We start from the raw sequence: 13,217 nt of genomic DNA on the forward strand, positions 1-13,217 counted from the left end.
CAAGGGCCTTTGTTTCTTTTTTAAGCCTTATTGGAGGGGCCAATCATCTCCTGGCCTTACTCCTGAGTCGTCCCTTTTGCTTTAGCTGCTCTTGCCTTCTGGCAGCTCTGTGCATGTGTGCACTAGGAACAGGCTCTTCCTGTTCCTCTGCCTCTCCGCTGCCCGACTCGGGGCTCTGGAGTCTGCATCACTCCCAGATGACCCTGGCCCCATCTCTGCCTCCGACGCAGAGTCCTCGTCCGGGCCTTCCCCAGACTCCAGGACTGGCCCATGTTCCTCCCCAGCCTCCTCACTGTCTGACTTCACTGCCAGCTCCACAGGTTGCTGGCGGACCACAATACAACAGTTCATTTAGGGACTGTTCAAACGGCACCGGAAATGGCGACTTACGCCTGTTTTTCACATTTACAATTGTTGCAGCTTCCCCATGGTCACATGATGTACATTTGGACACTTGACAACTGACTCACATTTATGACAGTTGCAGTATCCTGGGGTCAGGTGATGCCCCTTTTGCGATATTCTGACAAGCAAAGTCAATGGGGAAGCCAGATTCACTTAATAACGGTTTGACTTAATTGAACAACTGCAGTGATTCATTCGCTTAACAACCGCGTTACTAATTGAAGAATGGCAGCAATTCACGGAAGAAACGTGGCGAGAAGAGTCGTAAAATGGGTGGGGCCAAACTCGCTTAACAGATTTCTCTTAAATTTTGGTCTCAATTGAGGTCGTAAGTTGAGGACCACATGCCAGTTGCCAAGCACCTGAATTTTGATCATATGACTTTGGGGAGTCGTATGTGCGAGGACTGGTCGTAAGCCACTTCTTCCGTGCTGTTGTAACATCCAACAGTCACTAAGTGAACGGTTGTAAGAAGCGGAGTACCTGTGGTTACATTCTTCTCCTTATCTTTAGCACAAGCTCCTGAACAAGTTAAGAACAATCAAGTATTTCTTCCAGTGGTGGGATTCAAATTTTTTTTTCTACTGGTTCTGTGGGTGTGGCATGGCATGCTGGGTGTGGCTTGGTGGGCGTGGCAGGGGAAGGCTACTGCAAAATCCCCATTTCCTCCCGATCAGCTGGGACTCGGCAGGTAGAGAATAGATGGGGGTGGGGCCAGTCAGAGGTGGTATTTACCGGTTCTCCGAACTATTCAAAATTTCCGCTACCGGTTCGCCAGAACTGGTCAGAACCTGCTCAATAGCACCTCTGATTTATTCCAAATCCTTTATGGGGTGAGAACCAAATCTCACTAGGACTTTGAAGCCATATTGGTACACACACCTAAGGAAAAAGCACACGCAAGTTCAGATTATTTCCATCTCTGTCCTGGCGCATCGGTTTTGATTGTGTGCTACAGGAGGATGCTAAAGCTGACGGGCACCAACCTCTGATAGGAGACGTGTGCCTCCAGGTGAACATCGCATCACAATCCTGGATCTGTTTTACCTTGGTCACTGCTTCCATCAGCTGGAGCGATGTGGTGGCCTAGAAGTGGAGCTCTTACCCCACAATCAGGAGGCTGTGTGTTCGATCCTAGGTAGCGGCAGATATTTCTCTCTCTGAGCACAACGTGAAAAATACCTGCTGTGAACCCTGCATTGGTGTCAGGAAGGGCATCCGGCTAGCAAACGCTCAGCTCCATTCAATTGCCCTGATTCCACTCAGATGCAAGGGATTTACAGGGTTGTTAAAATAATTAAAAAAATGCTTCCATCAGCAAATGGGACCTAGGTGGATGTTGGTCTGGTGTATCTTCACATGTTGTGGTTCGCCAACAGCCTGTGGAGCTGGCAGTGGAGTCGGACAGCGATGAGGCTGAGGAAGAACATGGGGAGTCCTGGGGGCTGGGGAAGGCCCGGATAAGAGCTCTGCATTGGAGGCAGAGATGGGGCCAGGGCCATCGGGGAGTGATGTGCGGACTCCGGAGCCTCCAGAAGCCGACAGCAGAGAGGTAGAGGAACAGGAGGAGCCTGTTCCTACTGCACGCATCCACAGAGCTGCCAGAAGGCAAGAGCAGCTAAAGCAAAAGGGACGACTCAGGAGTAAGGCCAGGAGATGATTGGCCCCTCCCATAAGTCTTAAAAGACCAGCAACAGCTCATGGGCTCTTTGTTAGAAAACAACATTGATAGTCTTGCTGCACCTATCTCTTGTCGGTATCTTCTGCTTCTGAACTTTTGCCAAGAGAAGCCTTTGGCAGTTTGCCTAATTATACCAAGGTTGGTGATCAGACTGAAGAATTTGTGTTATGAAGTTTGTTTTAATTTAGTTTGGACGACGCTGAGAATGAGTTCATTCTCAGCTGTTCTAATAAAAGCCTATTTGTTTTGGAACTGTTTGCGTCGATTACTACCTACTTGGGCCTGAGTCACAACATCACATGCCTTGGCCTGCCCACAATGAACAATATGTGATGGACAGTTATGGGTTGATGTGGGTGGATGGATGAAAAGAATTCTCGTTTGCAACTGACCAAACTACAATGCAAGGGAGACAATGTTAAGACTTTGGAGTGAAATGTGTACATTGCTCTTCAAAGAGCATTATGTTCCCTTATAAGTAAGAACTATGGTTGACAAGGGTCTATATTTTTTTTTTGCGTCTGGCTGAATTGTTTTTAAAAGGGGGGAAAGCAAAGATTTAAGAACTATCTCCAGACCGCTAAATCTTCACCAAAGAACTCGTATAAAACAACTGAAAAATTGAGACATTGGATCGGTTAAAAGCACGGGTAAGTGGTGACAGCACTTTGCTCCTTTCCTTTAAGCAATAAATTCCAGCCAATGGACTCGCGATCATTTCTCCAACCTCAGTATGATCATCTTTCACCAGGGAAGACTCAACAAAAGAGTAAATCTCTCAAACTCGAGGGATCTCTGCCAAATCTTCGGTGGTTCTTACAAGACCGTGGGGTGGGGTGGGGAGGATCTTCCATTCTCTTAAACCAGGGGTCTGCAACCTTAAACACTCAAAGAGCCATTTGGATCCGTTTCCCACAGAAAAGAAAACACCAGGAGCCACAAAACCACGGTGGGTGTGGCCAATTCGACGTCACTCACTTTCATCAGTCACATGACTCCCCTAGCCACACCTACCCAGCTGGTCATTAGGGCAGAGAACCGGTTGTTAAAAAACAACGGGAACCACAAAACCCTTTTGACATCCCTCCCTCCCCCTCCCTCTCTCCCTCCCCCTCCCCCTCTCCCTGTATCTGTCTCTGTCCCGGCTGCTTCTCCATCCCCCGCTATCACCCTTACCTTCTTAGGCCAGGTGAGGAGTGACTGGGAGGGGAGGGTGAGGGGTGGGGCCAGCCAGTGGTGGGATCATCCAACAGGGAGCCACAGCAGAAGGCTGAAAGAGCCGCATTCGGCTCCGGAGCCGCAGGTTGCTGACCCCTGTCTTAAACTCTTCTTTTGTAATGCGAAAGTAGAAGGAAGATAGAAGGCAATTGCCAGAAAGGGTTTCAACCTGTATGTTAATAATAAAAGATGCTTTCCCTTCCACATATTTGTCAACCGAGCCAATGCATCTCTTCATTGCAGTCCTTGTAAAGCAATTCTTTCCCCGCCCCCCAAAATATATTTCATGTACCCAGATGTTGCACAATTGGAAAAGGTGGATTGGATTCCAAAAGACGGTTTCAAAATTTTCCTGCTTTAAACGTACATGATATATCAAGAGGAAAAAGAGAGAAAAGACATGGCTTTTGAGACTCGTGTCCCTGCTGTCAGAAATGCAGGTAAAAGGATTCTCTCGCACATATGTGCTAGTCGTTCCCGACTCTAGGGGGCGGTGCTCATCTCTGTTTCAAAGCCGAAGAGCCAGCGCTGTCCGAAGACGTCTCAATGGTCGTGTGGCCGGCATGACTCAACACCAAAGGCGCATGGAACGCTGTTACCTTCCCACCAATGGTGGTCCCTATTTTTCTACTTGCATTTTTTACGTGCTTTCGAACTGCTAGGTTGGCAGAAGCTGGGACAAGTAACAGGAGCTCACCCCATTACGCGGCACTAGGGATTCGAACCGCTGAACTGTCGACTTTTCCATTGACAAGCTCAGCGTCTTAGCCACCGCGTCTCCTTGAAATGAAGCGCTGGCCTAAATTCCAATTTGACCACATGGAAATAGAACTGGGGACACCCGGGAAGTTGACAAGATGCTCTTGAAAGGATTAATCCTAAAGTACGCTCTTTGAAAATGTTTGGAACCTAAAAGATTTCCGAGAGGGACTCTGAAGGACCAACAAACTGCAGAGGATTTAAGGCTGGGTGCAGCCTTGGTAATGCTGGACTAGGGAACTTTGTTCTAGCCTTCCGTACTATAATTTTCTCTATAATTCTAACTGGAGATGAGTTTTTATTCAATGTTTACATAGGGTGCCAGTTTGGTTTAATGGTGAAGGCGATGGTGAGTTCTAGTCCCACCTTAGGCATGAAAGCTGACTGGATGACTTTGGGCCAATCACCAGGAGACGGTGAGTTCTAGTCCCACCTTAGGCATGGAAGCTGACTGGGTGACTTTGGGCCAATCACCAGGAGACGGTGAGTTCTAGTCCCACCTTAGGCATGGAAGCTGACTGGGTGACTTTGGGCCAATCACCAGGAGACAGTGAGTTCTAGTCCCACCTTAGGCATGAAAGCTGACTGGGTAACTTTGGGCCAATCACCAACAGGCGGAGTTCTAGTCCCATTTTAGGCATGAAAGCTGACTGGGTGACTTTGGACCAATCACCAGGAGACGGCAAGTTCTAGTCCCACCTTAGGCGTGAAAGCTGACTGGATGACTTTGGGCCAATCACAAGGGGACAGTGAGTTCTAGTCCCATCTCAGGCATGAAAACTGACTGGATGACTTTGGGCCAATCGCCAGATCATGAGTTCTTAGGCATGTAAGTCAGCTGGTTGACAGGCCAGTCACTGTCAGCTCATGATGTCAAGCTCAGGGTACAAGCCGGCCAGTCAATTCCTGCCTCAACCAATCAATCAACTCAGTTGATTAAACAAACATGGACCCCACTAGTGGGACAATGATAGGAAGGAAACAAATCCAACGTTTACATAGAATGCTTTGATCTCCATCCCAAAACATTGCTTGGACCACCACACAACTCAACGTCTGTCATCCCCTCCTTCAAATAAACCCCCTGTATAGGAAAAAAAAATTCTCAAATTTTCACAAATTCATTGGGCCCCTTGGACGAGCATTTCCTGTTGGGCCTCAAGCTCTTTCCCAGTGAGATTAACAAAAGAATGAAAGGAGACATGAAGTTCTGACTCAAAACAAGCAGTGGCATTTGGAGTTTCGCAAAAGTATTTATTCTGTATATAGTTAAAATTAAGGACATGGTACGAATGTAATAAATAATCCTCACACCAGAGTTAAGCTAGTCATATAGTCCCTGACGTGATGATGGTTTAGCCAGGGGTCTCCAAACTTGGCAACTTTTAAGACTTGTGGCACTTCAACTCCCGGAATTCCTCAGGATTTCTGGGAGTTGATGTCCACAAGTCTTCAAGTCACCAAGGTTGGAGACCCCTGCTCTCGGGAGACTCAGCCATCCTTTTCTCTGCAGACGATATGGATTCAGTTCCAGGGATATTTATGAGGTTGCAATTCTCTTGAATTGCAAGAGACTGATGACTGTGCAATCATTTTTATGGGGGAGGAATTACGGTGTGAAATTTCAACACTGCAATCCTTCCAGGAGACTCATCCCCACCCCCCACCCCTCCGCCACCCCAAGCTTCTCCCCACGTTTGCATGGTCTGGCCTAGACCGGAGACGCTGCCGTATGGAACGACGTCTTTCTTCCGTACGACCTTAGATTTCGCCATCCTTCCACCGATGCAAAACGAGGATGTGAAATTAAGCTTAGTGCTTAGACGTTGGCTGCGGGAAAGACTTAGAACGGTGGGCCAATAGGTGTCCATCGCCAAAGCTGGTCCCAGACCTATAAGTGCTTCATGGACCCCAATCAACACAATTACTCCAGAGGACAGCCACGTGTCAAACAAAATATAGGGGGGTGGGGGGAGGTTTGTCTAGCCATGCAGAAATAGGTTATTTCCAGTTGCAGTACTACTAAACAGATTATTTATAGCACACCGATTATAAAAGCAAGCAAGCATGACACGGGGAGAATAAAAAACAGAGTTAGGAGGCATCAATCGATGACCTTCCAAAAGGTGCGTAGAGTGCTCTAGAAACATGATTCTGCTTGTAAGGCAAGAGGCATTCTTGCTGGGGAGGAAAACAGTCATTTCGTTGGTCGTCGGGACGTTTTACGGCTGGATCTCCGCAGACTTAAACTGGATGGACTGCTTCTTCTTGGAGAATTCACCTTCCATTGAGGAGGCTGGGGCAACCTGCGAGAGAATGCAGAAAAGAAGTAAAAAAAAAAGAAAGAAAGAGGAGAACCTGTGGAGACCTATCATGAGCCGCGGTGGCGCAGTGGGTTAGAGTGCAGTACTGCAGGCTAACTTCTGCTGATTGCCGGCTGCCTGCAATTGGGCAGTTCAAATCTCACCAGGCTCGAGGTTGACTCAGCCTTCCGTCCTTCCGAGGTGGGTAAAATGAGGACCCAGATTGTTCGAGGCAAGAGGCTGACTCTGTAAACCGCTTAGAAAGAGCTGTAAAGCACTGTGAAGTGATATATAAGTCTAAGTGCTATTGCAAAGGAAGGAAAGAAGGAAGGAAGGGAGGGAGGGAGGAAGGAAGGAAGGAAGGAAGGAAGGAAGGAAGGAAGGAAGGAAGGAAGGAAGGAAGGAAGGAAGGAAGGAAGATAGCAATAGCACTTATATACCGCTTCACAGTGCTTTACAGCTCTTTCTAAGCGGTTTACAGAATCAGCCTCTTGCCCCCAACAATCTGGGTCCTCATTTTACCGACCGCGGAAGGACGGAAGGCTGAGTCAACCTTGAGCCTGGTGAGATTCAAACTGCCAAATTGCAGGCAGCCGGCAGTCAGCAGAAGTAGCCTGCAGTACTGCACTCTGACCACTGCGCCATTTATGGCTCTTAGAATCTCCCTCTCTCTCCTTGAAACGAAATCTACACGTTGGATTTTAACGAGGAAGGTTGACTCAGCCTTCCCTCCTTCTGAGGTGGGTAAAATGAGGACCCAGATTGTTGGGGGCAATAGGCTGATTCTTTAAACCGCTTAGAGAGGGCTGTAAAGCAGTAAATAAATCTTAAGTGCTAATCCTATTATACTCTAAAACTAGCATAAATTGACCGCATAGCTAAAAGAAATATAAAATTGGGGTTAATAAGAATTATGAGATGGGGGAAGGCTTTTTAGTTTTACTTTTTAAAGTGGAACCCACCCTTAGGCACACACACACACACACACACCGATCGTGGGGAAGAAGGGCAGTGCAAAAAGACACGTACAATTTCATTTATACTCACAACTTATCTGGGGAGGTCAAGCAAATGATCTGTTCCTGTGAGGTTTCTGGCTCCTCTTTGACTGCAGGAGGAACAGAAGAGGTATTATAGTGAGGTTGCCTTTTTTTTCCACGCTTAGTTTTTCCCAAAAAAAAAAGAAAAAAAAAAGACAATAACGAAGTTGGAATTGCACCTGCCTTTACAAGAAGATGATGTGAGGTTCAAGCTAATTTGGCTGACTCCGGCTCCGAAGGTCACGTTGTTAATGGACTCTAGAAAAATAAAAATGCACAACCTTGAGTGCACGCTGACAGGGAAAACTCAATGTTTATTAGAATTAGAATTAGAATTAATTATTGGCCAAGTGTGATTGGACACACAAGGAATTTCTCTTTGGTGCATACGCTCTCAGTGTACATAAAAAGAAAAGATACATTCGTCAAGGATCATAAGGTACAACACTTAATGATAGTCCTAGGGTACAATATGCCGCCCGGAGTCTTCGGAGAAAGGCGGCATATAAATTGAACTAATAAAATAAAATAAGCAATCGAATCATACTAGGAAACAATATCAATATAAGTCGTAAGGCTACAGCAAGAAGTTACAGTTATGCAGTCATAAGTGGGAGGAGATGGGTGAGAGGAACGATGAGAAGACTAATACTAATAGTAATGCAGCCTTAGTGAATAGTTTGACAGTGTTGAGGGAATTATTTGTTTAGCAGAGTGATGGCATGTGGGGAAAAAACTGTCCTTGTGTCTAGTTGTTCTGGTGTGCAGTGCTCTATAGCATGGTTTTGAGGGTAGGCGTTGAAACAATTTATGTCCAGGATGCGAGGGGTCTATAAATATTTTCTTTTTGACTTGTGCAGTATACAGGTCCTCAATGGAAGGTGGGTTGGTAGTAATCGTTTTTTCTGCAGTTATTACATTTATACTTGGCCTTTTCACCAAGGAAGGTCACTTAACCAGCCAACCACATGTGGTGGTGCAATGGTTAGAATGCAGTGCTGCAGGGCTAACTCTGCTCACAGTTCGGCAGTTCGATCCTGACCGGCTCAAGGTTGACTCAGCCTTCCATCCTCCTGAGGTCGGTAAAATGAGGACCCAGATTGTTGGGGGCAAGATGCCGATTCTGTGAACCGCTTAGAGAGGGCCGTAAAGTACTATGAAGAGGTATATAAGTCTAAGTGCTATTGCTAACTCTGCCCACTGCCAGCAATTCGATCCTGACCGGTTCAAGGTTGACTCAGCCTTCCATCCTTCCGAGGTTGGTAAAATGAGGACCCAGATTGTTGGGGGAAAATATGCTGACCCTGTAAACCGCTTAGAGAGGGTTGTAAGGCACTGTGAAGCGGTATATAAGTCTAAGTGCTATTGCTAACAATAATAAAGGGGGAAAGGAGGAGTTAAACACATATTTAAGAAAGATTATGATCTAAGAGTGCCAGTTTGGTCTAGTTGCGAAGGCACCAGGCTAGAAAAGCAGGAGACGGTGGGTTCTAATCCTGCCTTAGCCTTGAAAGTCAGCTGGCTGAAATTGGACCAATCAGTCTCACTCAGCCCAACCCAGCTCAGAGTTGTTACGGGGAAAGTGGGAGAAGGAAAGTATGCTAGATATTTCTCACCACTTTGAGTTGTTTGCTAGGTCCGTTTGTACATGGTGATGAGCTCCACTGAACATCCAAAAATGCAAAACTCCTCTTTGGTGCCATCAGAATCTGAAGGCCCGGTGACCTCACCGCTGCAATTTATATATGCTTGTTTTCCGCAAGTTCCATTTGCACTTTTAGTTACTACAATTACAACATGAAGTGCTTTGGGACACCCGCAGAGATGTCGGCTCGGATGCCAAGTAAGCATTTTAAAATGTATTCCTGAAAATGTCACGAATTGTGCGACTCCAAAGGGTGACTATAAACAATGCTAATTGAAAAGGCACCTGGTAGGGCATCCTTGAGTAGAGTCCTAGTGGCCAACCATTTAAATATGAGCCAGCAGTGTGCAGCACTGTACTACCAAGAGCCTTGGTAGTACAGTGGTCTAAGGCACCCTGTTATTAAGCTGGTTATTAAGACCAGCTGCCTGCAATTACTGCAGGTTCGAATCTCGCCAAGGCTCAAGGTTGACTCAGCCTTCCATCCTTTCTAAGGTAGGTGAAATGAGGACCCAGTTGTGGGGGCAATAAGCTGACTTTGTATAAATATACAAAAGGATGAAGGCTATTGCTGAGCACATTGTAAGCCGCCCTGAGTCTTCGGAGAAGGGCGGCATATAAATCAAATTAAAAAAAAAAAAAAAGCCAACATACACAGAGGGATAGAATCAAGATCATGTGAAGTGTTAATACCACTTTATAAGGCCTTGGTAAGGCCACACTTGGAATCCTGCATCCAGTTTTGGTCACCACGATGTAAAAAAGATGTTGAGACTAGAAAGAGTGCAGAGAAGAGCAACAAAGATGATTAGGGGACTGGAGGCTAAAACATATGAAGACATGATATGGGAGGGGGAGGACATGATAGCAGTGTTCCAGTATCTCAGGGTCTGCCCCAAAGAAGAGGGAGTCCAGCTATTCTCCAAAGCACCTGAGGGCAGGACAAGAAGCAACGGGTGGAAACTAATCAAGCAGAGAAGCAACTTAGAACTAAGGAGAAATTTCCTGATAATTAGAACAATTAATCAGTGGAACAACTGGCCTCCAGAAGTTGTGAATGCTCCAACACTGGAAGTTTTTAAGATGTTGGATAACCATTTGTCTGAGGTGGTGGAGGGTTTCCTGCCTAAGGAGGGGGTTGGACTAGAAGACCTCCAAGGTCCCTTCCAACTCTGTTATTCTATTTGAAACCTCACTTGTCCTTTTCGAACTGGCTGCCAGTGGCATTGAGATATATGTTTGGGAAGGCAATGCTCAAATTAAGAGTATCTCGGGAGCAATCGAGCTGCCCTTCCTCCAAGCAAGGAGACTTTCAAACAAAAATAGGGATTTTTTTTTTTTTTAAAAAAAGACACTTACGTTCAGGAGTACTGATCGCGCGGCCTTCCAAGGGTCCGTTGGTTATGGAAGACGGTCGGTTCAGGCTGCAAAAGGAAGCTAAGAAGGAGGGGGGAAAAAGATAATGTTAGCCTCAGAAAATATCCGCAGTATGTTAGCCCTCTCCCCTAGCTTTCTACACTCTCTTTACTTATTGATTTATTGATTTCTATCCTGCCTTTATTATTTCTACAAATAACTCAAGGCAGGAAACATATGCAACATATCTTCCACCCCCTATTTCCCCAACGAAAACAACCCTGAGACGTGAGTTCAGCGGACAGAGAGTGATTGGCTCAAACTCACCCAGATGGTTTTTTTTACCTAAGGAAGGACTAGAATTCACTGGCTCCTGATGGTTGACTCAAAGTTACCTAACTGGCTTTCATGCCAAAGGTGGGACTAGAATTCACTGGCACCTGGTGATTAGCTCAAAGTCACCCAGCTGGCTTTCATGCCTAAGACAGGACTAGAATTCACTACCTCCTAGTGATTAGCTCAAAGACACCCAAGTGGCTTTCATGCCGAAGGCGGGACTAGAATTCCCTGGTACCTGGTGATTGGCTCAAAGACACCCAGCTGGCTTTCATGCCTAAGGTAGGACTAGAATTCACTACCTCCTTGTGATTAGCTCAAAGACACCCAAGTGGCTTTCATGCCAAAGGCGGGACTAGAATTCCCTGGTACCTGGTGATTAGCTCAAAGTCACCCAGCTGGCTTTCATGCCTAAGGCAGGACTAGAATTCCCTGGTACCTGGTGATTAGCTCAAAGACACCCAAGTGGCTTTCATGCCGATGATGGGACTAGAATTCACTGGCACCTGGTGATTAGCTCAAAGTCACCTAGATGGCTTTTATGCCTAAGGTAGGACTAGAATTCACTACCTCCTTGTGATTAGCTCAAAGACACCCAAGTGGCTTTCAGGCCGAAGTTGGGACTAGAATTCACTGGCACCTGGTGATTAGCTCAAAGTCACCCAGCTGGCTTTCATGCCTAAGGCAGAACTAGAACCCCCCATCTCCCATTTTCTAGCCTGGTGCCTTAACCACTAGACCAAGCTGGTTGGGGAGCAACCTACCTTTATCGCTTTGTCCGCTCCCCAGAGATTCCAGCCTGGTGCCCATGCTCCTGCCACGCTTCACTTTCATGGCCTCAGCGGCCTTCTTAGCGGAGTTGAGGATGGCGAAAGTACTCAGGGACAAATTCCTACGAGGGGAACAAACAGAGCATGGCCGGCCCTTTCATCCCAACCCTTGGAGCTTCAAGCCTCCCTTGCCGAGTGGCGGAGTTGGTATTATAAATGCTCTGTGGGAAACAGATTAAGCGCGTTTTCGTGCAACACGTGCTGAAAAGGAAGGGGAGGGGTCCAGAAGGGTACCTGGGTCTTTGCTTCGTGGCTCCCGGCCCGGGAACGGTAAACATAGGCAGGGCCGAGAGAGGAGACCGCAGAGGTGGAGAATTGCTTTGGGCAAGCGGAGAGACCTCGTCCATCTGATTCCGAGGATGTGAAGTCCTCCCCAAGGTGGAAGGCTGTTATTTAAAGGAGAAAACAGAAAGGGGCTGAAAGGACCATTGTGGTATGTTTGTTGCAGAAATCAAATCCAGAAAGCACACACAGGTAACCGATTCATCAGGATTCGTTAACTTCTCTTTATATATAATACTAGCTGGATGCCCGTGCTTCGCTACAAAACTATGTGCTCGGGCTTGATAAATTGACACTGACAGCCTGAAACTTAATGTAGAATGGGTAATTCCGTAGCATCAGAGTGTGTTAATATAATGCAACTGGCAGTTGGAACAGAGGTGGAGGGGGAGCAGAATGTCCCAGCCCGCAGCATCCATTGGTACTCATCTGGCTAGCATCCTGTCAGTGTGTGAGCGGGTTGAAGGGTGTTTGGAAACTCAAACATTATTTGCTGTGTAGCAAGGAGACAGGAAGGAGGCTGGGCATGGCTTAGCTCAACTATTCCGTAGTAAAGCTGCTTCCTGCTGTGAAAGTAAAACTGAAAGTGAAACTCCTCTCCTCTGCTTGTGTTTTGCATTGGGAACAGATTTCTCTTCAGATAGGGAGTGGGAGTAGAACTCCTTAGCATCAGAGCATGTTAATAATGATGTAGGAAATACTAATGCTCTGATGGTCATTTCGAAAAATCCTTTCTTAGGGAGCACTTAGAAGCCAAGACGAACATACGCGGCAAATTTCAAGTTTGTAGGCTTTACGGTTCTGGAGATTTCGTGATTAATGTATGAGTGGTTTTCACTTTTATATATATAGATAACACATGAAGTAAATATGGGAAAACCATAGCCTTGACTATACGCACTTTTGTTGGCAGGGTGATATCTCTGCTTTTTAGTATGCTTTATATTTATATTATGAGCATCCTGAAAAATCACTCTAGGGCTTATTTTCCAGTTGGGTCTTATTTTTGGAAACAGGATATGGTATGTTGGAGCACAATTCCCATCATTCCCCAAACATGCTGGCTGGAAATTACAATTTTTAAAAAATCCAATACAATGGAGAGAAGAGAAGGAAATCTAAAGCTGCTATAACCAGATGTGCCAAATCTAGATGCCATGGCCTCTGCACAGCTGCTTTCTGGCCTCCGATGACCTGCTCTGGCTTCAGGGGAGAAATCCTTCAGAAGTCACGGCTGCAATGCCCTGCAGGCAATCCTAGACTTACAGCCATTCGCTGGCTTTCACACCTAAAGGCGGCCTAGAAGGTCTCCTGCATGAGCAGGGGGTTGGACTAGATGACCTCCAAGGTCCCTTCCAACTC

General features: G+C 46.5%; 1 protein-coding gene across 2 annotated transcripts in view; it reads right to left on the bottom strand.

Annotated features, from left to right (window-relative positions):
- Positions 1-5,296: 5,296 nt before the first annotated feature.
- Positions 5,297-13,217, bottom strand: part of NCAPD3 (non-SMC condensin II complex subunit D3) — a 63,607-nt gene continuing 55,686 nt past the window's right edge. For both annotated transcript variants that reach the window (XM_087875670.1, XM_087875669.1), the window contains exons 30-35: positions 11,808-11,959; positions 11,508-11,635; positions 10,411-10,488; positions 7,590-7,664; positions 7,414-7,474; positions 5,297-6,369 (exon numbers count right to left, since the gene is read on the bottom strand). In XM_087875670.1, the coding sequence (XP_087731796.1) occupies positions 6,261-6,369; positions 7,414-7,474; positions 7,590-7,664; positions 10,411-10,488; positions 11,508-11,635; positions 11,808-11,959 (603 nt within the window). In that variant the 3' untranslated portion in view covers positions 5,297-6,260. The remainder of the gene's footprint in view (positions 6,370-7,413; positions 7,475-7,589; positions 7,665-10,410; positions 10,489-11,507; positions 11,636-11,807; positions 11,960-13,217) is intronic.

Source organism: Pantherophis guttatus, chromosome 9, assembly GCF_059756535.1.
Source record: "Pantherophis guttatus breed Tessera chromosome 9, ASM5975653v1, whole genome shotgun sequence".
NCBI classification, from domain to species: Eukaryota; Metazoa; Chordata; class Lepidosauria; order Squamata; family Colubridae; genus Pantherophis; species Pantherophis guttatus.